Source organism: Mercenaria mercenaria, unplaced genomic scaffold (genome assembly GCF_021730395.1).
Source record: "Mercenaria mercenaria strain notata unplaced genomic scaffold, MADL_Memer_1 contig_1701, whole genome shotgun sequence".
Classification (NCBI taxonomy): Eukaryota; Metazoa; Mollusca; class Bivalvia; order Venerida; family Veneridae; genus Mercenaria; species Mercenaria mercenaria.
In genome coordinates, this window is record NW_026459701.1 from 15,896 (window position 1) to 40,283 (window position 24,388).

General features: G+C 34.5%; 1 protein-coding gene across 1 annotated transcript in view; it reads right to left on the minus strand.

Moving 5' to 3' along the window:
* The window catches only part of LOC128551789 (hemicentin-1-like), a 32,081-nt gene extending 15,783 nt beyond the window's left edge, over nucleotides 1-16,298 (minus strand). The window contains exon 1 of the mRNA XM_053532705.1: nucleotides 15,958-16,298. Within this exon, the coding sequence (XP_053388680.1) occupies nucleotides 15,958-16,282 (325 nt within the window). The 5' untranslated portion in view covers nucleotides 16,283-16,298. The remainder of the gene's footprint in view (nucleotides 1-15,957) is intronic.
* Nucleotides 16,299-24,388: the final 8,090 nt, after the last annotated feature.

Consider the following 24,388-nt stretch of genomic DNA (forward strand, 5'->3'; position numbering starts at 1 on the left):
ACACAGCAAATAGTAGCATTTTCTTAGATTCGGTTGTTGGCTGAGACTTGCATCTCAAACTATCTATCCATGTCTTATATCAGTTCATCTTTAAACTGAAGATTGAAAGCGATTGAGTAAATTCAATTGTGTTCATAGATCGACTATTCCTCTGAAACAATAATTTTCAAGTTCTTCTTTGAGTTTATTGGTTTTTTGAAACAAAATATCCCTGAAGTCGACCAGCTACCACTATTCAGAGCCGCGTTTATATATCACAAATTATATGTGATTGTCTTCAATGACCATAGCGTCACATAGACACGATCGGTTCGGTGATTTTCAAATGAGTTATGATGCTTGATTTGTCATATTTAACCATCCCTAGCTTTAATTATATTTCAACTGGCATATCATAGTAGGTTGTCCTTCTTGATTGTAACCCGATAACCAATATTGGTTTCCCAATTGATAAAACTTTGAGCATAAGATTATATACGAAAACTATTTCCAATGGTTAATTTCAAACATCTCTTTCTGTTCTGTTTGTGAATGTTTTAGCAGATGTGACATTATACATAAATTTCTTCTCTTCAGTTTAATGTAAAAGTATCTATTTTAACTGAATATCTTTTTGTTAATTATTTTATATGAAAGCCATCATCAAGCCTTTCATAACGCTGAAAGAATTTTTAAAATCGGACTTTTATTGAAAAAGATATTGAAGTTTGAAATTTAAGAAAATGGCTGATCATAAGGCAGCCATTTTAGTGTGTTTATGACGTCATTTACACACTGCTGAATACTATATTTAGCAAATAACCTTTTAAAAAAGATTAATTTTCATGTTTCTTGAGTGTAAGGTGTAAAACATGATATTTTCTTTCATTATAGCCGGAAAAAGTACAGAAATTATTTGACAGTAATAAGTAAACGCAGTTTAAATGTGTATCTGAAAATTTAATAAATCCGCATTTTTTTGTTGCCATGGAAACAAAATGGCCGCCAATTTGACCAAATATTTAAATGCTCATAACATTTTCATTTTTACTCCGATTTTGAAAATTCTTTCACTTCTTTAAATGATTTAAGAAATCCCAGCTGAAAGAAAATAACATTAGAACAACGTTGCCTTCCCTGTAAGATTGTGGTCCCGTAATGGTAATGTTTAATAATTGCATAAATTTGATACAGTCTTGAAGTTAACACTGCTTTGCACTGTGCTGCATTTTTAAACAGCTTTTACCGTGTCTTTAATTTTGTATAATTTAATGTTATTTCCTTAAGCTAACAAATAGACACATTTCAAAGTGATAACCACTGTGTAAAACAATCGCAGAGAATTAATTATACCAAAATAGTTTATAAAAGTAACATCAAAGTCTTACGTAACAATTATAAAATATAACAGAAATCTGGCGATAACATTTTTTTCTGTAGAGCCTCAAGGATCTAATCGGGCAGACATGAAGCCCCAACACTTAAAAAGTATGACCTTTCTCCCTGCATTAAAAATAACCATAGGACAGAAGTAAAACATACCTACATTTCTTCCACAGAATAAATGCAAAATAAAGAGCTTTTACCAGATGTAACTCTGTATTTTCAAAAACGTTTAAACCTTCATCCTTCTGTATCAGTAGTTAACTTCACTTTAAACAGCAAGAAATGGCTAATCAAATCAAAGTTTCCGCATTTGTACAACAAATCAATAAAAAGTCTTGAAAACAAATCAGTTTATCTTACTAGATAGACGAAAGATTATAATGAATAAAAGTTTGGTCCTAGTGGTGTCTGAACCTACGACCTCCTGAAATATTAGTTAAAGTAGGTTTATGGTAGGAACTGAATATTTTTCAAAAAGGAGGTCCGTTAATTTTCCTTACCATCGTATTCTGATGGAAAAGGACTAGACCATAATCATTAACAGTCCGGTTGGTAGCGGTTGGGGTTCGAGCAAAAAATGTCCCTCATACCGACAAGAACATCGCCCCATCAGTACTTCAGTGCTTTGACTAAGTAAAAAATGTGACTTGTAAATTTAATAAATGTATTGAGTTTTGTTTACACGTTGAACTACTTTAATTACGCGGTAAATATCTGTCATGTGACCAAGGCGAATGACACACAGAAAACTATATTTATCCGCTAAAACCAAGTCGTCGGTAGCACCAATCTTGATAATGTTAAAATCACGGATATAGATTTTTTATTAAGTATTTTTGTTTTCTTGGTTTTATACATTGACGTTTCACTTTGAAAGATCTTGCCATGACTGTCTGTCGAACCTGCTTTCAGTCTAGTCCGTTTGATTTTCTTAGAACCTTGCCAAAGTCATAAACAACCCCTATTGATTTGGTGTCGAGGTCAAAGCTACCTTTGAAGCCTTAGTCTGCTTTTACTGATGATCAGATTTCATACGTACAGACATTGGTTCCTTATTGGATCTATTAGATCTAGAGTCAAATCAAAGATTATGATTTGAGTAACCTTTACCGACTGTGGTGTGGATATGGGTTACCTTTTTGGTTCAATGAGTACAAAAAACTTTAAGTATTTAGTAAAATATTGCAAAATGGTGGACTCTTTTCTTGCCTGGCTTCTCTATTATAATGCATACCAATTCAGCTACGCTTCCCTACAGTCATCCCAGAGCTTCGATTAATATACAACTTTAGCTAATGCAAGGGAAACAATCCAATCAAGAGAGAACTGCTTTAAAATAGATAATCAAGCGAGATATAACTCGATTATTCTCATCAAAATATGCTCATGCTTCTCCGAATGCAACCGGACAAACTACAACAAACATTTTCAGCAGAGTTATGGCCCTTGATCCGAGTAATGTTTTGATATTTTGGCCACTTCTCGTATATAATAGGGCGTATGTCAACCAACCCTTTCAGCAGTCGTTTGATGCATATAATTGGTATGCTCTGGTTCGGTGATTTTTAGTGAGTTATAGTCCTTTATTTGATAATAAATATTTGGAAACTACTCATACTCTATTGGGCAGATTTCCGCCAAACCTAACTTGATTTACCAGTGCCATGCCTAGTTATGCATATCATTGGCATATTCCGGTTCATTGATTTTCGACAGTGTTAATGCCCTTTATTTGTAATATTTCACAGTGTTTACACTACCTGCTTTATACCAATAAGCTGACTTTTACCAAACCTCACAAGTGGTTAGTGTGAAGTGCAATTGTACATATCAGCGTCACTTTCTGATTTAATTACTTTTAGCGGAGTTCTCAAGTTTATTGACGTTTGTGCTACCTCTCTTACACAATTGGTTGAAATTAAATTTAACTTTACAACAGTTACCACTGCCAAGTCTAGTTGTGTATATCGTTGAAATGGTATAGTTTAGTTATTTTCTCTGGAGTTATGGCCCTTAAATTTGTGGCAGTTACGATTTCTGGGTGTAAGTGGGTGGTATTAGACATACGTTTTTAGTGAAAAGGCAAGTATTGATTTGGCATCTACACTTATTTGTCGGAAAGGTGGCTAACGGCTTTTGTCTATTCTTTGTACTGACGTTGCCGACTGAAGACGGATAGTAATGCAGTATTTTACAACACACTGTCGCTTTACGGTGGAAATAAATTTTGTCATGTGACAAATATTACTTGCGATTAAGGATAACATGGATATTGTAAATATAATCTTGAAGGTAGATCCCTCGGAAGCACCGAGAATAAGGTAAACAGTGAAAATTGCAGACTCGGTTTGATTGAGTCTATTTACGTAATAGCACTGTGACATGTGACATTTCATATACTGAATCAAGTCTTGTCAATGCGGCTCAGTTTATCACAAAGGTTGTATAATAGTAGCAGAATAACCTAGGGGAAGCCAGTAACATTAAACCGATACGGGTAAAAAATAATTCTTGGAAATATGCCAACATCTGAGTAAAGGTGACTATTGTACAAAGACGATGCATTCTGACCGTATTTCATGTTCGTGTCCAATGAGTTGAGCTCGTTTTTGACTCCAGAGGACCAAGTTTGGACACTGACCTTTCTTTAATATCGACAAATACATCTAAAATGCTAACACTGTTATGATTTGACAAAGTGACCTAGTCTTTTCGAAAGAAGACAACGTTTCGAACATAGCATTGATTTTATGAAGACAAACACTCAGGCCAGTTTTACTGTAGATCAGATAAAATACTACCTCTAACAAGAGGTTTTTTTTTTAAGATTTTACCTAGTAGCATAGTTTTTTATCCAAATGTTACACAATCATATTAGCTTTATACTTTATAAAGATAAATATTCTGACCAAGTTACATATAGATCAGGTTTATAATATGGACTCTAGAGCATTAACAGGGCTTTTCAATGACTTTAACCAGTCACATTCTCTTTTACCTAGATGACGCAGTTTGGAACTTGACCTAGATTTAAATTAAATAAAAAAAAAAAACCGTCCGATCGAGTTTGATAAAGATCTGGTCGAAAATATTTTCTCTAATGTATTATTAAGTTTTTCTACTATTTGACATAGTAACCTGGTTTTTATCACAAATTACATTACTCTAGACATATCATGTCAATTCCTAGAAGTATGAAGCCAGTACTAATTTCAAAGCGTCTGTGAGTTCTATTGAAAGGTTACTTTGCAAAGGACAGCTATATCAAAGCAAGTAATTAATATACTTTCCTTATAACGTTTGTATATAGACCTCCGGATGCAAGTCAATTATGGAAATACACTTTTTAATAGACACTCGTGTGCTGCCTACTGTAGTTTTGTTTATACTCGCAGTGGTTGCTTTTACTTTCCGTTAGTTAATGATCTTTGGTCTGTTTAAACAGCTCGTAAGCATGGTGGATCGGACACGTTGATTTTTGTGCCCCCATGGTGTAAGTTATAAGCAGATTATGAGATTTCTGTTCTTTTTTGGTAGTATATGTATTGTAAATGTTTAAAGATACTACTTTACATATTGCCTGTTAAATTACCTGGAATGTTTCAACCTTAAAGTGTTTTTAGTATCGGGTGTAATGATTTTAGCATCGGTTGTTAAAATTAATGTAACTGAAAAAGAGTATAAATCTAATGAATGTTTTAAGTATGTTTTATGGAAGCAATACTTCAAGCTTTGCTTTAAAGTAATTTTTGGGAGTATAGCTTATTTTTATACTAGACTAATTGCTATTAAGGATATTGTTATTTTGCAATTAAATACAATGTATACAAAAAAGTAGCTTTGACCTTACACACTCCTTTTGTATCTTTGCAGCTTTTTACCATCATTGATGCAATAGAAGTGACCTAAAGCAATTGGAATTTTGTTGTATAGGGTTAACTGGCTGTCCTACGGGGAAGCACTCTCGGGGAACAGTACAACTCGAGAAAGTTGATCGCTTAATTTTTGAAACTCATATTGTTGGTGACATTAACAGTGTGTACATATCCAACACAATATTAGACTATATTGCAAATAAACAAGCAAATTTGATGAACTGGTATCCCACGCCGTAAGGTTTTGTGGTGAGGAATGGCAAAAAAAAATGTATCCGGCAAACAGTTAAGGATGTTACTAAGAAGCAAATACCTTCATTAGTCAAAATCAATTTAACAGTAAACGAAGTATTTCTTTCATTATACAACTGATTTGTACAAAATTTCTACCATATGTGCTTAAATACAAGCAACATTGATTGTTATCATTAACGGCCGTTTACAGTATGGTAAACAATAAAATAGCGCTTAAAAAACGGACGTTTTTGGCCTCCACATTTTGCCTACTAAAGGTTGTAAATATTTGACCACTTTTTGAACATAAAGTTGGTTATATTTTCAATATTGTCTAGGAAATAAATCGATGCTACAGACAAATCGTTCTATTTTCAACAAACTGCAATCAATTTTCAATAGCATACCTCGTGGGAAATATTTGCCATCAGAGATTTAAAAAGCGCCTGTCATCCTTCTCAAAGCAGCATGACTAGTTCAGTTTTTACGTCACTGTTTATCACACATTCCAGCATAAAACTGCTGTTCTTGTCACTTTTCGGGGGTGTTTTAACAGGATATTAAAGAGATTCTCGCGCCCATGTTATAACACCTTTTTATTATATGCACGTTCCGTGGCAAAGCATACACGTATTACAGCCCCGAAATGAATAATTCAAAAAGAAAATGTCGTCAACGTGAAATCAAAGGCCTGAAGGGCCTGAGAGTCGGCTAATGATTGATGTACTGGTAGTATAGTCTACCAGTTTCAGTTTGGTTTTAGTTTTTTTCCCCAACTGAACAGAGATTTTGTTACAATAGATGAAATGGACATTCAATCGATGCCTAGTAAAACTTTGATTGACATTATACAAGTATTTAAACCCAATATATTTCTCTAAAATTGAAGAGTGGTTCGCAAAAATAAAAATGTTGAAAGTACAAACTACAATTTGACAGGTGACACTAAGATACTGCCCATGACTATAAATATTTTTCCAGTAAACATTTGCCTCCGGCATTACCAAAACAGGCAATTATCGGCTGGTATATATTCGCACATGATAAATTTGAATATGGCAATTTATATATTGAAATTTTATAGCGCGGATTGCCACATACAATTTGTAACGGATGGACGAAAGAAACTGTTCAGATATTTTACAGATAAGGGGCTGGCAATAACCGTGTCACACGCTAGGTATTGTTCAATCATATTATAAGGGATGTGAATTTAAAGTATACTTACTTTTGCGTTTTAAAGATATGTAAATGTTGCTGAGTGTCAATATATAGTGTCATGAATGTTTACACTGGCAGGAAAATTGCGCATTCGAAACTAAGAGAAGTTACTCGGACTAGCTACCAATTTCGGTATTAATAAATGCAGTTCTTTTTTTAGTTAAAACCATCATTTATTCTATTTCAGACCTGTTAACCCCTTTAAAACCATGTCAGTAGTCCCCAAGTCTATGTACTTTCAATTATCCGTTTTGATTCATGTAGACAGACAGGCCCAGACTGGGCTGAAAAAATGTTTGAGCCATTTTTACGTGGTCGGTAGCAGGGTGGGTTTGGGGAGGGGTGTTCCTTCCCGCTTTGAACTGCAGTCAGATTTTGAAATGGGCATTGTGGCAGGTGGTAAAAGGGCAAATGTATCAAACTGTAAAGTGGCAATATGGGGGTGGGGGGGGGGGGGGGGGGGGGGGGGGGGGGAGGATACCACCTCCTGCAATTAGGGTTTGGGGTATCACCACAAGGAAATTTTGAAAATGTAGACCCTTGATACAGCCTTTGGTGCGATTTCTAACTGAAAATTTTATGTTTCAATTTTTAAATATTACCTCTAAATTCTTTTTAGTATTACAATATTCAAAGTATGAATGACTGTCACTTCCTATTTTTACTTTCAGGTCATGCCTCAGCACTAGAATATAAGTCTGATATTGATTCTATGTATGTATTATAAAAATAAATTCTAGAATCATTTCTGTTACAATAATATCTATCATGTCTGTTACTTTAATGTTTAAATTTCATAACACAGCTCGATATTTACCCAAAATATTATATCCGGATATGATTACACTTTCTTTTATACCGCCAAAATCTCCAGTTTCAACAATATGTTATACAAATTGTGATGATATGAAGACAGTTTAGCAGCAATTGGCAGTATCTGACATTGAAGTTTACGGTGAAATTATTTAAATCATTTCATAAAAAAAATTGTTTCGTTTCGTCAAAGCACTCTAACATAGACGATCTACTTTCGATTTCAAAAACTACAAGAAAATACAATTTAATGTTTCGCCGATTTGTTTATTTCTCGAAAAATAAGAAATAAAATCATTTTAAAATCAGTAGTAATTAAACAAATCAGTAAGAGCTCTTTCTCGGGATAATTTATCCGCTTACTGACTGCAAAAATCAAGCCATGTGTCATCATGAAAAGCAGAATGGGTGACGGTTTCATTTTTTTGCGAACCAGAATCGTAAGCAAATTATCCAAACCAGTCAAAATTCCAGAAAGGTTACGATCTAGATTCTTTCCAGTATTACAATATCCAAAGTATGACTTCACTTCATCTTTTTACTTTCAGATCATGCCTCAGGACTAGAATACCAGTCTGACATAGATTATATGTAGGTGTATTAAAAATAAATTCTAGAATCATTTCTGTTACAATAATATCTATCATGTATGTTACATGAATGTTAAAATTTCATAACACAGCTCGATATTGACCCAAAATATTATATCCGGATACGATTACACGTTTCTCCATTTTCAACAATACATTTTACAAATTGTGATGATACGAAGACATTTAGCAGCAATTGGCAGTATCTGACATTGAAGTTTACGGTTAAATTACCTCTTATTTAAATCTTTTCATAAAAAAGTTGTTTCGTTTCGTGAAAGCAGCCAAACATAGACGATCTACTTTCGATTTCAAAAACTACAAGAAAATACAATTTTAATGTTTCGCCGATTTGTTTATTTCTCGAAAAATAAGAATTAAAATCATTTTTAATATCTGTAGTAACTAAACAAACCAGTAAGAGCTTCTTCTTCCGATAATTTATCCGTTTACTGACTGCAAAATTCATGTGTGTTGTAGAAACCCACGCAAAGTTTATAGAAATCATACGATGCGTGTATACGTTCAATGTGGGAGAATTAAGGCTGATCGGGATCGGCTATGTTACCTAACGCATCCAGACGATTCAGATTTTGTTTTTAAAAAAGCATTGTGTGCATTTCTGTAATTTTATATACGTTTTTATACGCTTAGAAATTATTAGACATGCGTATTTGCATTATTTCTATACGTAATTTACGCTAATACGCATCTTATCTGGAGCCCTGTGGAACTATTTTTTGTCTTTCGCTGGATGTTACGCAAGCTTTGTAAGCCTGCGCAATTCATAAAATGCACATTTATGCTTAATGAGTTACATTCGAGTATTGCACAATTACAAGTCATAAATATGACAGATTACATCGTATATTGGTCATAGCAAAGGGAATTCACACAACTTTACTTCATTCATGCAGTGAACTGTTTGAAGTTTGAGAAATCTAATGGAACTACATCCCTTCACTGTGTTATTTGGTCCATTTAGACTTAGAGAATCGCTGGATAGCAAGGACTCGTCAAAACGATTTCATCGTTTAGCCGACTCAAAAACAACGTAGACATGGAAATTCAATGACGTTGATGGACTATATATTCATTTACTTTGTTTTAAACGCGTTTTATGCTAGTTAGTGCATTTTCTTTTCGTATTATAAAGTTTAGATTTGAATAAACTCTTTCCGGGCCTCAGCATAAACGATCGCATGCCATGACGTCACGCGACCCGCGAGACAAAATATTTGTTATTTACAGTACACAACTTTAGGGAAGGACAACTTTTTTTCTACTTATCTCAACTTGTTGATTTTGTTGCTAACGCAAGTGCTTGTGATGACACAGATGCGTTCTCGAGCATCTGGCTCGAAAAAAAGCTTTAAAGTGGGTGGCCGAATATTTACGACCTGGCCGAATTTACGACTCGAATCAGTATGTTATGTTGTTCCTGACTAAAGACATTATTTTGAAAGGAATATTTTTACTGTAATAAGCTTAGCTTTTAGAATAAAATGGAGTTATTTGAAATGTGAGCTTGAAATGTAACTGGAACGAAATATTGTCTTTGAGTAGTTTGACACCAAGTGTTGCTGTTTAACATGTACATTTGAACTTAAATGAAGAGATGTCCTTAACAGAACACAATCAAGTAAGATATCTTGTATATGGCTGGGGGCGAGGTGGGTGTGGTTGCAACTTCACATATTGAAGGTTTGAACATGTTTTTTTTTAAAAAGAATGCAAAAATATATGTATATAAATATTGCTTGGAAATTAAAAAATGGAAAAAAAACTGGGGGAGTGGGGAGGGAGGGATGCAAGATCAGTGGTGGGTATGCCTCGGTGGAGGAGCGAGGTGGCGGAATAATGGTACAACTTGCATAATGATAAATATTCATGGAAGGTTAAAACAATCTAAAATAAGAAATGATTTTTTCGGGGGGGGGGGGGGGGGGGGGGGGAGGGGGGGGGGGGGGGGGTTGGGGGGGGAAGGGGGTGACCAGATGTGGGTACACAACTTCACATGTTTATAATAAATGTTCATGGAAAAGAATGAAACAAATCTAATGAAATTCTACCAAATGGCAAGTTTGTTATGTACAAATATGTAGATTTTTGAACAATTAAAGGGCAATAACTCTGAAGTTACTAAAGAAATCCGGACAACATTGTGTGCGCACATTATGGTGATCTAAATTCAATTGAAGTTTTATAGTTCTAGGTCAAATATATAAAAAGTTATGAAGCAGAAATTGCCATATTTATAGTGCCCTATATAGTTAACACTACAAACTTCTAAGGGCCATAACTCTGGTGTAACTTGGACAATCTGGCTGAAACTTGACGGGCCGCATAACCTGAAAGTGGTAAATAAGTATATGAAGTTTTATTTAAATATTCCTAAACACTTTCTACATATGGCTCCGAATGGACGAACGGACGGACTACGCCAAAACTATATCTCTCCGACATCGTCGGGGGATAAAAATGGCAAGATGTGTTATTGAAATTTGGCTTGGCACAATAAGTCAAGTGTTACAAAGGAAAGTTCGCCTATTATTGATCACATTTAACATTTACACAACTAGATGCGACCTAATTACCGAAGCATTAGTACCCGCTTATAGTTTAACACTTTCCAGTATGTTTTACAAGATCACTAAAACATACAAAACTAAAAACAAAAATAAAACACCTAAAACTATACCTTGCAGATCATTTAAAAATGTGTTGAAGTAAACTTTAGAAATGAACCCTCTCTTGTGACATTTATTACTATTGAAACAGTGAACTTTCAAAACATGCGCCTTTAAAAACAAAAATGTTAAGCGCGATGCCCAGCCAACATGGTTTAATGAAGAAAAAAAAAACATGCGATTTTTCAAAGGGACCACAAGGATTAGAAAAAAAAAGAAAAGTATAAAATATTCTGCGTAATAAAGTTTCATCGTTGATTAAGAAAAGTAAAAAGGATATTTACAATCAGGCCGTAATGGTTTAACAAAAGCACAAGCTATCTTTGGAAAATTATTAGATATATTTCAAGCACGAGTACTGTAGACGAGGACATAGCATTACCAGCTTAGTTAATGAGTAATGGTCGAGTTATATAAGTTACAGACTAATATATTAAATATGCTAAATGAACAGTTCATCAATTTATCAAATATTATAAAGAAACAGGTTTTGCAGAACCAGATTTCTCAAACTTTAATGATTTCATTGATAGTAAACTTAATACCAATACATATTTTGTTACTAAACCTATAACACCTTTCGAAGTTAAACATATATTGATAATTGTGCATAAATCAACAGGATTGAATAGAATCGGTCCAAATATATTGCTGCGATGACCATATTACAACGTGGATTGCTTTTACAACAAGAGGGTCATGATGACCCTGGATCGCTCACCAGAGTAATATGAGCTACATGTTTCAAATGTCAAACTGATGATTTTTAGAAATTTTTTGGAAAATTTTCCGATGTACAATCAAGTAACCCCTGGGGCGGGGCCAATTTTACCCCGGGGGTCATGATTTGAACAAAGTTTGTAGAAGTCTAATAGGCAATGTTACATATCGAATATCTAAGATCTAGACCTTCTGGTTTATTTTAAGCAAATTTATGAAGATTTCCCTATGTACAATCAAGTAACCCCTGGGGCTGGGTCAATTTGACCTGGGGGGGTCAAGATTTGAACAAATTTTGTAGAGGTCCACTAGGCAATCCTACATGTTAAATATCTAAGCTCTAGGCCTTCTGGTTTATTTTTAGAAAATTTTGAAGATTTTTCTATGTACAATCAAGTAATGCTAAGTTGCGGGATCAATTTGACCCCGGGGGGTCATGATTTGAAGAAATTTTGTAGGGTCTACTAGGCAATGCTACATGTCAAATATCTAAGATCTAGGCCTTTTGGTTTATTTTTAGAAAATTTTTGAGGATTTTCCTATGTAAAATCAAGTGACCCCTGGGGCGGGGTCAATTTTTACCCTGGGGGTCATGATTTGAACAAATGTTGTAGAGGTCTACTAGGCAATGCTACAGGTGAAATATCTAAGCTCTAGGCTTTCTGGTTTATTTTAAGAAATTTTTTGAAGATTTTCATATGTAAAATCAAGTGACCCCCAGGGCGGGGTCAGTTTTGACCCCGGAGTCATGATTTGAACCTCTTTAGTAGAAATCCATTAGGCAATGCTACAGGTCAAATATCTAAGCTCTAGGGCTTCTGCTTTTTGAGAAGAAGATTTTTAAGATTTTCCTATGTAAAATCAAGTGACCCCTGGGGCGGGGTCAATTTTAACCCCGGGGGTCATGATTTGAACAAATTTTGTAGAGGTCCACTAGGCAATGCTACACGTGAAATATCTAAGCTCTAGGCCTTCTGGTCTATTTTTAGAAATTTTTTGAAGATTTTCATATGTAAAATCAAGTGACCCCTGGGGCGGGGTCATGATTTGAACAACTTTAGTAGAGGTCCACTAGGCAATGCTAAATGTCAAATATCTAAGGTCTAGGGCTTCTGGTTTTCGAGAAGAAGATTTTTTAAGATTTTTCTATGTAAAATAAAGTGACCCCTGGGGGACGGGGTCAGTTTTGAACCCGGGGTCATGATTCGAACAAACTTGGTAGAGGTCCACTAGGCAATGCTTCACACCAAATATCTAAGCTCTAGGGCTCCTGGTTTTTGAGAAGAAGATTTTTAAAATTTTTCCTTTCGGTTGCCATGGCAATCAGAGTTCTGCATGGAATTCAATTCTTTGAACAACTTTTAAAGAAGACCATCCCCGGAACATCCCAGTGAAGTTTTATCAAAATTGGCCTGTTGGTTTAGGAGGAGATATTGTTTAAAGGAAAGTGTGGACGGACGACGGACGGACGTACAACAGACGGACGGACGTACGGACGCCGGACGGTGAGCGATCACAATACATCACCCTGAGCACTTTGTGCTCAGGTGAGCTAATAAACACAAGTATTGTAAGCGGTATATTTCCTGATGCTCTCAAAGAGCTTACGTTTTCCCAGTATTCAAAGGTGGTGATAAATAAATAGGAAAATGTGGAAACTCCACAGGTCGCTCAACACGACAAAAACGAAAATGTTACAGGCTTGGTTTGATTGAGCCTGTTCATGGAAGGAAGTGGAAATGCATGCTACGTCAACGTCCTCTAGCCCCGGGTTTAGCAGAACTCCACATTTACTCATGCTACAAGTGCAAAAATAATTTAAGACTCATCCGCAGATGTGTTCATACGGCGGTGCACATGGAACCTTCAATGATACAATTACATGTAATTCCATGAAAAGCGGCGTATAGTCCCCAGTTCAAATAATGGGTTTGCCCTAAACGAGAAAACAATGAGCAGGACAAGACAAACTTGAATTTAGAAAGGGGATCTGAGGTTATGGAGTCTGCATATCACAGGAACTGCCAAAAGACAAAATTAAAAAGCAGGCACCATATCTAAGGAGTGATTATACAATACCCAAAGCTGTGAAAGCTGGAGTATTGGAACCACCAAGGCCGGAATGTAAGCTGAGAAACTAAACAGTACCAGCAACACGACATAAAAGTCGTGCTGAACGATCCGAGAAGAACGAAATATAACAGCCTTGATTGAATGTACGGGGAGACTTTTTACGGCCGCCCACACGGCACAAGACCCAAATAATTACAGAATAGAGAAAAGTGGAAACTTCACAAACCGCCCAACACGACAAAAACGAAAATGTTGCAGGCTCGGTTTGATTGAGACTGTTCATGGACGGTAGTGGAAATGCATGCTACCGTCCACGCCCTCTAGCCCCGGGTTGAGGGCCAGTATCTATTTGCCTACAATTTCAATAATATTTGAGAGACACATAGCAAACCAGATCCATTCCTTCTTTAAGAAACCTAACAACATTCACAGAACTCAATACGGATATAGACAGTATCATTCATGTCATACAGCACTAACTAGGCTAATAGAAGCATGGCTTTCAGATATAGATTCTCGTAAATATGTCGGAATTGTATATTTAGATCTACGAACAGCTTTTGATCTTGTTGATCATAACATTGTATTGCATAAATTGAAACAATTTTAGATGAAAGTGCTGATTTTTTAAAATCATATCTATCAAACAAAACCCAAATGATAAAAGTGAGAAACACGAAATCTGACAGTATGCTTGTAACCTCTTGAGTTCCTCAAGGTTCTATTATTGGCCCTCTTTTATTCTTATTATATATCAATGATATCGCTTTAGCTTTAAAGAGTGGAAATATAGATCTCTATACTGATGACTCTACTATGTATGAATCAGATTATGATTTAGATAAAGTGCAAATTAAACTCTAGCAGAATTTAGATTATGTGCAAAGAAAAAATGCATAGTTTTGTGTACTAAACAAAAAGTAATAATTGTAATAACTATTTTTAGATTTTCTAAGCAAGTAGTAGAAAATGTCAAGGTGCAAAAATTATAAGGTGTTTATATAGTCAACACATGTAGTGGAATGTTCAAACTGAAACAGTTTGCACTAAACATAACTCAGAAATAGCATTGTTGAGACGTATGTCGTACTATTTGACAGATGAAATGAAAATGTTTTTTTCTAGAATGCATATGTAATGTCTATATTTGATTATTATTGTACTTTAAGGTGTCATGGTAATAAGAGTTCTTTAAAGAACAAAAATGAAACTTCAAGGTAGTTTGTTTTGTTTTGTTGGGTTTAACGTCGCACCGACCCTCCGTAAGCCAACTGGGTGGCTTCCTCACATGAAGAATTCAACGACCCGAGTGAGGCTCGAACCCACATCGATGGGGGGCAAGTGATTTAAGTCAACGACATTAACCACTCGGCCACGGAGGCCTCTAATTCTAGGTAGAGCTGCAGGATTAATTTTGAATAAAACAATACGCACAAGAACAAAATTTATGCCAAAAGAGCCTGGGTGGATGCCATTCATTTAAAGATGTAACTTCCTCATGGGCTGTCTTAATTTCAAAGCCTGCAACAATGTAGCACCTTCATAATTATACATTATATCTATGAAATTGTAACCTTTTCCAGCTATGAAACATACAATCTAAGATCTACTGATCATAATGATATAATTATACCTAAACAACGTACAAATTATGGTAAAAATCTTTCGTTACAATGGTACAAATGTTTAGAATTCAATACCAAATGAAATTTATTCTACATGTTCTGTAACATCTATTAAATAAGAAATATATAAATACATCTTACAGATGACTGCCTAAAGAATCTTTTTCTTTATATCAGCGGAAATTATGCACGCAGATATTACGTCACTAATTGATTGCCTAAATGGAAATTTTATAAACGGATACTTACAGGCAATATCTATTTTAAGGGGTACTGTAAATCTGGTATTATTCGCGTTGTTATAATTTTCGCTATTTTTCGCGAATCGGGTGCATCGCAAAATCATGAATCCGCATAATTATCCTTCCATAACATACAGACATATTCGAAAAATGTCCAAAATACGGTCAAGTTCAGCAATCAATACTAGCCGCCTGTACATCGATGTTTGAATGAATTTCAATTCATTTCACATTTCAATGTCTTATGAATAATTCATGTAGAATATACTGCTTAAGGTACACAGTATTTGTCTAAGAAGAATGTGATATTAATTAGGTTATGTGACAGTGTAAATTGTATGTGGTTGTTGTTGTTGTTCAGAAGGCCACATTTAAAACTAAAATTTATCATTTGTATTTTGTACTGATCTACATGTATTTCTTCAAGTGCTACCTTCTCTAAATAGTATTATTATTATTATTATTATTATCATCATTACTACTGAATGTTTTAATGATCTACAACTTACATTGAACATTAAGCAATGGTTTCCTCCCTGAGACAATCGGGGTCTGGCCAAGAATATTACTTGCTGTGCAGTATATTCTCCATCCATTTTCATTCCTTGGTGGTGAATATCTCAATACGCTGGTCACCTCTATATGATTGTTTGTGGTACTAGGCGTTGATTGGATACTTGAAGTAATTTCTGTATCATCACTGGAATCTCCAGATGTCCCAGAATCTTTATACCAGCTAACGGAAGCTGCTGGAAGACCACTTGATGTTTGACATTTAAACTCTACTTCTGTACTTTCATTCACAGTCACTGGTGATGTACTTGGCTCGATCATGGTAACTGAAGTTATTGGAACTGCAAGGTAAATGATATAAAGTTTATGATAGTTATTGTCTACACCAGTATACGCCTACAGCTTTGTGTGTCATGTTTAAATGGAAAAAAAAAAAGGATACATAAAGTCAGTTGATTCGCTTGTTTGCTATCCATGTCTGACTTAAAATGTAGTTCAAACATGATTCTGTCCATGTATTGCAAACTAATGTATTTACCTATTTGCGCTGTTTGTATGACTATTTGATATTTTGATCATTACCTTGTGTTAACTTTATAATGTGACACAAGAATTACGTTATGACGTAAGAAAGACACAAGTACGTAATAATGCAGGTATTTTTTGTTTTATCATCTGCGTAAATTAACATTTTTAAATCGGAGAAACGGTAAATATAGTATAAGGAACAAAGAGGAACTAAAAGACTTATCAAGCTATTTGATGTTTATCCTGTTTTGCTTTAAACATCTTATAATTACTACACACATTCACCACAAAGTATACGATTTTGATCAGCAGAAGAGTCATTTGACACCTTACGCGTTAGATTGAGTTATTCAGCACTTGCAAAAACTCCAGTCTGGTTTAAAGAAAACAATATGTCAACATATTTTTATCACAGTTACATTGTACGGACAAGAAAAACATTGATGTAAACATGCCATGAATTCCTAGTCCAGTACTACCATTTTATATTTCCCGCAGTAGCGTACTATGACAAGTCTATATCTGCATGTAGTTCTCGTGTGGCTGTCATTGTGTAACATTATCGTATTCGCACTAACCGTTATTAAATAGGCTACATTATTTATTTTTAACCATCGGTTTTCAAGAAATTACTAGAAGTGTTAAAGACGACATAGTGACCTATTTTTTCCTCCCACATGAACTTGGTGCAAACGATTCTAGTAATACTGGCATAATGCAATTATACCGCTTTTCGATGAACAATGTAAGCCCTGTTTCAGCGACTTCATCTGCAAACGTATTCAGTCATCTCTTCTCAGTATAGTTTTATAAACATAGAATAATATCTACACTCAACAAAATTCCTAATCGGTCAGTTTTTTATTGTATTACTAATTTGTTAATAATGTATGCACGAAATTTACACATACCGACATCTGAATAGGTACTACAGCTAATTATTGATTTACTTTTTACCGACTCACTGCCAAAGTAACCGCATTAGGCGTTTTGAACAAAATAGCATATTTTGCACGTGCAGGGCATGTGCACCAATATGCACGTGTTAATGAACACTTTTGGCATTATTGACGAAAGTCCTACTAGAAAAACACATATCATCGTGAAATTGACATAAGAGCAACGCGCCCGTGTTGTTGGAATTATACAACACAATTCAAAATCGGTCACTTCAATGAATTGTACTTTGGTAAAATTTCGCCAAAAGAGCGCGAATGGTAGATAACCAACAATTGACGGTTCTTCTAAAAGGAAATAAGGGTAAAAATGGAAATAATCATCAAAGTAAAAGCTACACACCAATTATATCAGAATTCTTTTGAAATTGCAAAAATAATTACACACGTGTCGTAAATGTGTCCCGGCTAGCAACATTCCGACAGCTCTATCGCGTTGCTCTTGTGTCAATTTCACCATAATATGTGTCTTCAGTAATGCCAAAGGTGTGAACGAACACGTGCATGTTGGTGCACATGCCCTGCACGTGCAAAATATGCAATATTAGTCAGAACGCATGATACTTCGGCCGTGCGTCGCCAAAAATAAATTAATATTTAGCTGTAGTACTGATTCAAATGTCGGCATGTGAAATTTCGTGCAAATATATGCAATATTAACAAAATAGTAACACAAATATGAACTGACCGATTAGGAAGTTTGTTGAGTGCATCTTATACTCTAGAAATAGTGTGGTCTAAACTCATCTTAATACTTGAAGTACCGATATATATTTAGACATTTAATACATTGCCAGAGCCTTATATATCTTACTGTCAGATTGTAACTAGACTCTAGGTATTTCCCATTTTCTCCATGCACAAACTGTATAATTACCATCATGGAAATACAAAAGATTATAGTTATTGTGTAGTGCGTTTTTAAAGTAACTTGACAAACAGCTACTATTGACCTTGACTTTTTATAGGGAATAATACAAGTATATATAACTCTTGAAATATACTAAGTATTTAAAATTGCCTCATACCTCAAACAAGAGCTGTCACGATTAGTGACAAACGCCCCAGAAGTGTTCCCATGAATGCTACAGTTGTCTGCACAAAATATGCCAGAATAGTTTAGATATGAATCATTTTGTGACCAGATAAAAAAATTCCAACGGTTATCTGGGAATTGAGCATGACACACCAACTCACTATAGGGAAGAACTGAGACAAGTAATTTTAACATCTTTTAATGAATGGCAGAGTTATTGACCGGACAAGAAACATACAATGTTACCTTTGTCTTCTAAGTGTTATCTTGACTTTGAAGCTAGGGATCTTGCTCTTGCGTCTGACAGGTCATCACTATATAGAAAACGTTTATGCCAAGTAATTTTAAAATCTCTTCATCAATGGAAGAGTTATGGAACGGACAAGAAACAGACCATGTTAATCTTTAACCACTAAATGTGACCTTGACCTTAGAGTTAGGGGTGTGGTTGTTGTGCATGACACGTTTCCTTGTTATAGGGGATATTTATGCTAAGTAATTTTGAAATCCTTTGATGAATGAGTTACGAACCGGACATGAAAAAGACCCTATATCCCTTTGACTTGACTTCTTAGTGTGGCCTTGATCTTAGAGCTAGGTGTCTGGGTCTTGCGCGTGACACATTGTCTCTTTATTTTAAACATTTATGCCAAGATGTTTCAGAATCCCTTCATGGACGACAGAGTTATATACCCGACACAAAAAAGATCCTATTAACATTGACTTCTAAGTATGACCTTGACATTTGAGCTAGGGGTCTAGGTCTTGCTGCATGACACGTCGTCTCATTATGATAAACAGTTATGCTAAGTAATTTCAAAATCCCTTGATGAATGGTTCAGTTATGAACCGGACACAAAACATACCGTATTATCATTTGACTTCTAAGTGTTACCTTGACCTTGTAGTTAGGGATCTGGGTTTTATGAACGAAACGTCGTCTCATTATGGCATATATTTATGCAAAGCTATCTCAAAATCCCGGACAAAACTTTGCAAGGTCACGGTCGGACGGACGGACTGAAAATTTCAAAACTTGTTTTTAAGTTTACTTTGACTAAGAAACATGTTGCTATGAAAGAGAATTGATAGTAAAAGAGAAAAAGTTTTGTATTTGTGAACTGAGCGATAGTAGCGAGCGAGCTTTTCAAATCTCGTTACAGGTCTTTAATGACCGCGCAGACCAGACGTATTCCAAGAATGATAACTGACTTACAAACATGATCATTTGTTTTGAATAGTCCAGGTTGGTTTCGTGTTTGTACAACGTTATGTAAATACAAATATAAGATATTCTAATTTCTTTATGGTACTTCATTATGGGTCTTTAATCGGTTTTCCAATTTTGATTACCGGGTCTTTAAAATTAAAGGAATTTATAAACACGAATAAACATGTGGCGCGAAATAAGCCAGACATGTGTAAGTATTGTTGTTTCAAATCAGTCGACGGGCGTTACTGATAGAAGAAAGTCGTTTGTGCGCTAAGTTTTCATATAATTTTGCAAAAGTGAGGCCGGATATATAAATATGTAAATACTTACATAGTGATGTCTTAAATTTTTCTGGTTCGTCTATATTTTCTTATTTAGAAGTTCATATTTTGTGAAAGAGAACCGTTTTAGTAAAATCCATACATGTGGTTATTCTTAGTAATTTACAATAACTATTTGATGTCACTTTATGCACATATTCTGGAAGTTGTTTAATACTATGTTAGTATTTAATACTACATTAATTATTAACAAACACATGTCATAAAATAAAGATCAGTAACGCACCGCATTCTTTGAAACAGTCATCAGTGTTGTGTTCTTTTCTTATCACTGTATAATCAAGAAATGTGTTATTTTCGGACGAGCGTATCGAGGGAGAAAATAATCTCTTATCTATTATTAAAAACATTGTATTTTTTGTTATCCGCTACTTCGTTACAATTGAAATATCATTGGGCCTTGTTTATATTAGTAGTAAATGTAGATATGTCAGGAGATAGGCAATATACAGCATTAGATACATGAAATATATATAAACTTGGCAGAATTTATGTAGGAATGTAGGAAGGCGGACCACAAAGCTATGAAATGTATGCGTGTTTGTCCTGAACTGTCATCTCAGACGTCGGATGATTGTTGTTGTAATTGAGCTCTGTACAATAAAAGAAATGTCAAAATACTTGTTAGTCAATTAGAGAAAGCGAAATTGAAAACGTATTTACTTATTTACTTGTCTTTGTTACGCTACATGTATGATGATAGAAATGCAAATTAATAAGAGAAGGAACATCACTATGTGCTGAAAATTGTCGTGTTCTATTAATATAACAAATGCCCAACTTGCTATGCACCCGTAAATACGTTTGTCAGCAATCAGGACATGGCTATTGTATTGTATGAAAGAAACGTGCACTATTGTAATTCATGAGAAAACATATAACGGTAGCCAGTTTTCGAACACTGGCACCAACGAAGGTTTAAAACAGTAATAGTTAAGTCATCGCTATTTACAACATGCATTCTAACGGAGTTTCACTAAAACTCGGGCAGTATATTTTCAAATCATTAGCTTAGCCTTCGTCGGTTAATATACTGAATAGTAAATAAATGGAATATTCTTTAATAAAAAACTTTAATTTATAAATCTGAGTTATATTATTTATTCCACCTTACACTTGAAGAACAATAGCCGTTTTGCACAAAATTCACGTGGGCGTGTAATTCACGATTTTCTTTCTAAACTTATAGTTATTGGAAACATTATAGTGGGTTGTGAATGGTGGATTAGTTTTAAATCCTCCTGGATTTCTAAAACTGGGTTTTTATGAAAGGATAACCTCTCATAAAAAAGAAAAGTATCATCCCCAAATGTTCATGTCATTTTTACGGCGGCCATCTTGAAAAACAAAATGGCCGCCATTTTTTGCTTTAAATACCTTCTAAATGTTGGAGAAGAAGGGTTTAAATGCATATATGCGCACAATGCCATTGTTTTAATGATTCGTCTAAGCTCAGATACAATATCAATTTTTTTCATCAACACTATAGATCATTTCAGCCATTTTTTATTTCAAAATGGCCGCTATTTGCTTCAAAGGACCCTGTTTTTCCATTATTTTTCGAACAATGCATCTTGAATAAACAAAAGATTAGTTTTGGCTTGATATAATTGCTAATTTATGATATGTGGTATATTCAAGAGTTTTAAATCTGTGTGGCAATAGTTTTACATCACTATGTTACTGCTGTAATTTACGCTACAAAAATCTATGTTACACAAATATGAGTTTTTGTTTTAAAATAAAATTTTACAACTAGCATCATAACTGTTTTTTTATGCAGGATTCATTACTTTTGTTTGAAAACATATTTTCTAGGACAGTTACAATGTACATACTACTGCATCATGTAATGTCCGTGAAAATAATATGTTACCAAATTATTAAAATAACATCAGTTACAAAACTATTATAGTATATGGCGATTTGTGAGGATATGGGCCGCCGTGAGAAAAATATTTAAAAATGTAGAGACCTATGCCACATTGTAGATTGAAGTAAGTTATTTCCCATGTATCTTTCTCTGGACATGCGACTAGAAAAAGTTATGACATCATTAATATGGCGGCTAAAGAGAAAATAAGAAAGGCAGAAAATGTATGACTGTGAATAATTACAGGTGACAACGTCCTTGAAAACTATATATTTACTGAAGGTAATGTTCATTCTATTCATTCTAGCAGATAAATCACTTTTATGACATAGAAGATGGAATTTATCATGCTTAAACTTAAAAAAAATCCAGGAAAGTACGAAAATGACTAAATAACGATATTAAGTGAGCAAGTATTTGTTTAATGATGCAGTATTTTTGATTAAAATAAAAAACGTCTTACGTTTTACATAAGGAAATATTTAGTACTAAAGCCTAGAACTTGAGTCCTTCCAATGAACAGGGTTTGGTCACTCATCACATCCCCAAAGTATGTATATTTAAAGTTCGCAGAGATGATCAGCAAGATGATCTTAGATTCTTAATTGCGTGTACAATCACATTGAGCACGCTATATAGATAATTTAACCTCTTATTCATGTCCCACTTCTAATCTATCTAATCATATAATTTCATATCGAACTGCTATTTTACACCGCGTGAACAGGTATTGCGACTAAATTTAGGCTAAAAATTCTGCTAAAAACATTCTTAATCAGTATAAAGTCTTGCAAAATCTAGAAAAATTAAAATCCAATCCAATTCGGTAATTTCATATGATTTCTTTGCTCTTTATACCTACTTACCAAATAATCTAATGAATGAGAAAGGAACTGTTTTTAAAAATTAATTAAACACACTTTTTGTACATTTAATTTTAGTTAAGCCTTTTTCCATGTGAACCTGTGAGGCAGTTTGTAAATCCCTCTCCTTTTCTGAACAACATTTATGTCCGGTTAGGGAATGCAGTTCTTGGAGAGGTAATTAATATTTTGTGAGAACTATCTCTACCTAGCTTGTCACATACTTTTTCGAATGAATTAGAAAACATTATACAGGGTCAGGTGCGGTTACTTTATTAACAATAATGCATTCTTCATGATGTTTTAAAATACGGACAATCCGTGGTTTTCCAAATAATTGATATCTTTATGCCGGGGAGGTGCAGTTATTAATTGATACTAACAATGCAAAGACTACAGTACTATGCAAAGACTACAGTACTACAGTACTGCATTGCATGTGATTGACATATCTCTATATCAAAAATCATTTCAGATCACATATTTACTCCATTTTTTCTCTATTTAAAAGGGGATGTTGCCCATACAAAATTTTAAAATATATCAGCCCAAGTAAGTATCTAGTATTAGATACTTGGTTTACCGCACAATAGCTTTATAGGTTACTGTCTGTCGGTTATATGCGACGTTAAATAAATACCTTTCCTGTACCTTTTTGCAAGAGCGACTTTCAAGAATTAAATGAACACTATCAATATGTTATTTTGCATAACTATCGGCCGCTATTATCAACTGCGAGAATATTCTACGATATGTCACTATCGTAATTTAGATTTGTTTGTGTGTGTTTTAAGTTAATTAGCAATTGAAAACACTTATGTTGCAAGATGTATCAAAACAGTAGTTATTTATATCAAATTCAATGTAAAATTTCCCAAATGTATTTGATAACATAATAAAATGTTTTATCTGACCCGCTTATTTGGAGATGCTGTGCCTATTTGGTGTTCAGCCTTTTGTCAGCTGGATAGTACACTTTCCTCTTTTATCGTGTCTAACAATAAAAGGTGAACAACGCCATGATAGGTCGTTCATAAACTGGAATTAAGCTGCTTTGATATTTCTGCTTTCCTGATTCGTCATATCTTTAATACCGTTTTGCTTTCTGCAACGGCATGGATAACATGCGTAAATGGTTTGTTAAAAGCTCTAAGATCCCTTGAAAGTATTCAAATCAACTAATAAAAGTAATAGAAGACTTGGTTTGACAGAGTTTGTTCATGACAGGTTTAGAAAGGAAGATAAAATACCCCTTGCACCCTAGCACCTGCTTAAGCGGAAATGAACTCCAGAATGTTAAAGGAACAGAGTTTTTTTATATAATCATTTACCACATTATTTTTGTGTTTCATATAACGTGCCTTTAGATATCCTTTCGCGAAAAAGACATTCAGCTGTCAGGGCTTAATTTTATGTATACTGTTCTATAACATCGGAATATGGTTGGGATATAAGTGTATTTTTGCCAGCCTACCGTTTTAAACATACCAGCATTGTTTTGCAGGCTTTGCTGCACTACGTTTCTTTATTTTTACCTTTTGAGCTTGCTGTCTATATGCTTTACTTTGATCCTGTATTTATCATGTTCTAAAGCTGCAGTGTGATAATTTTAAGTTT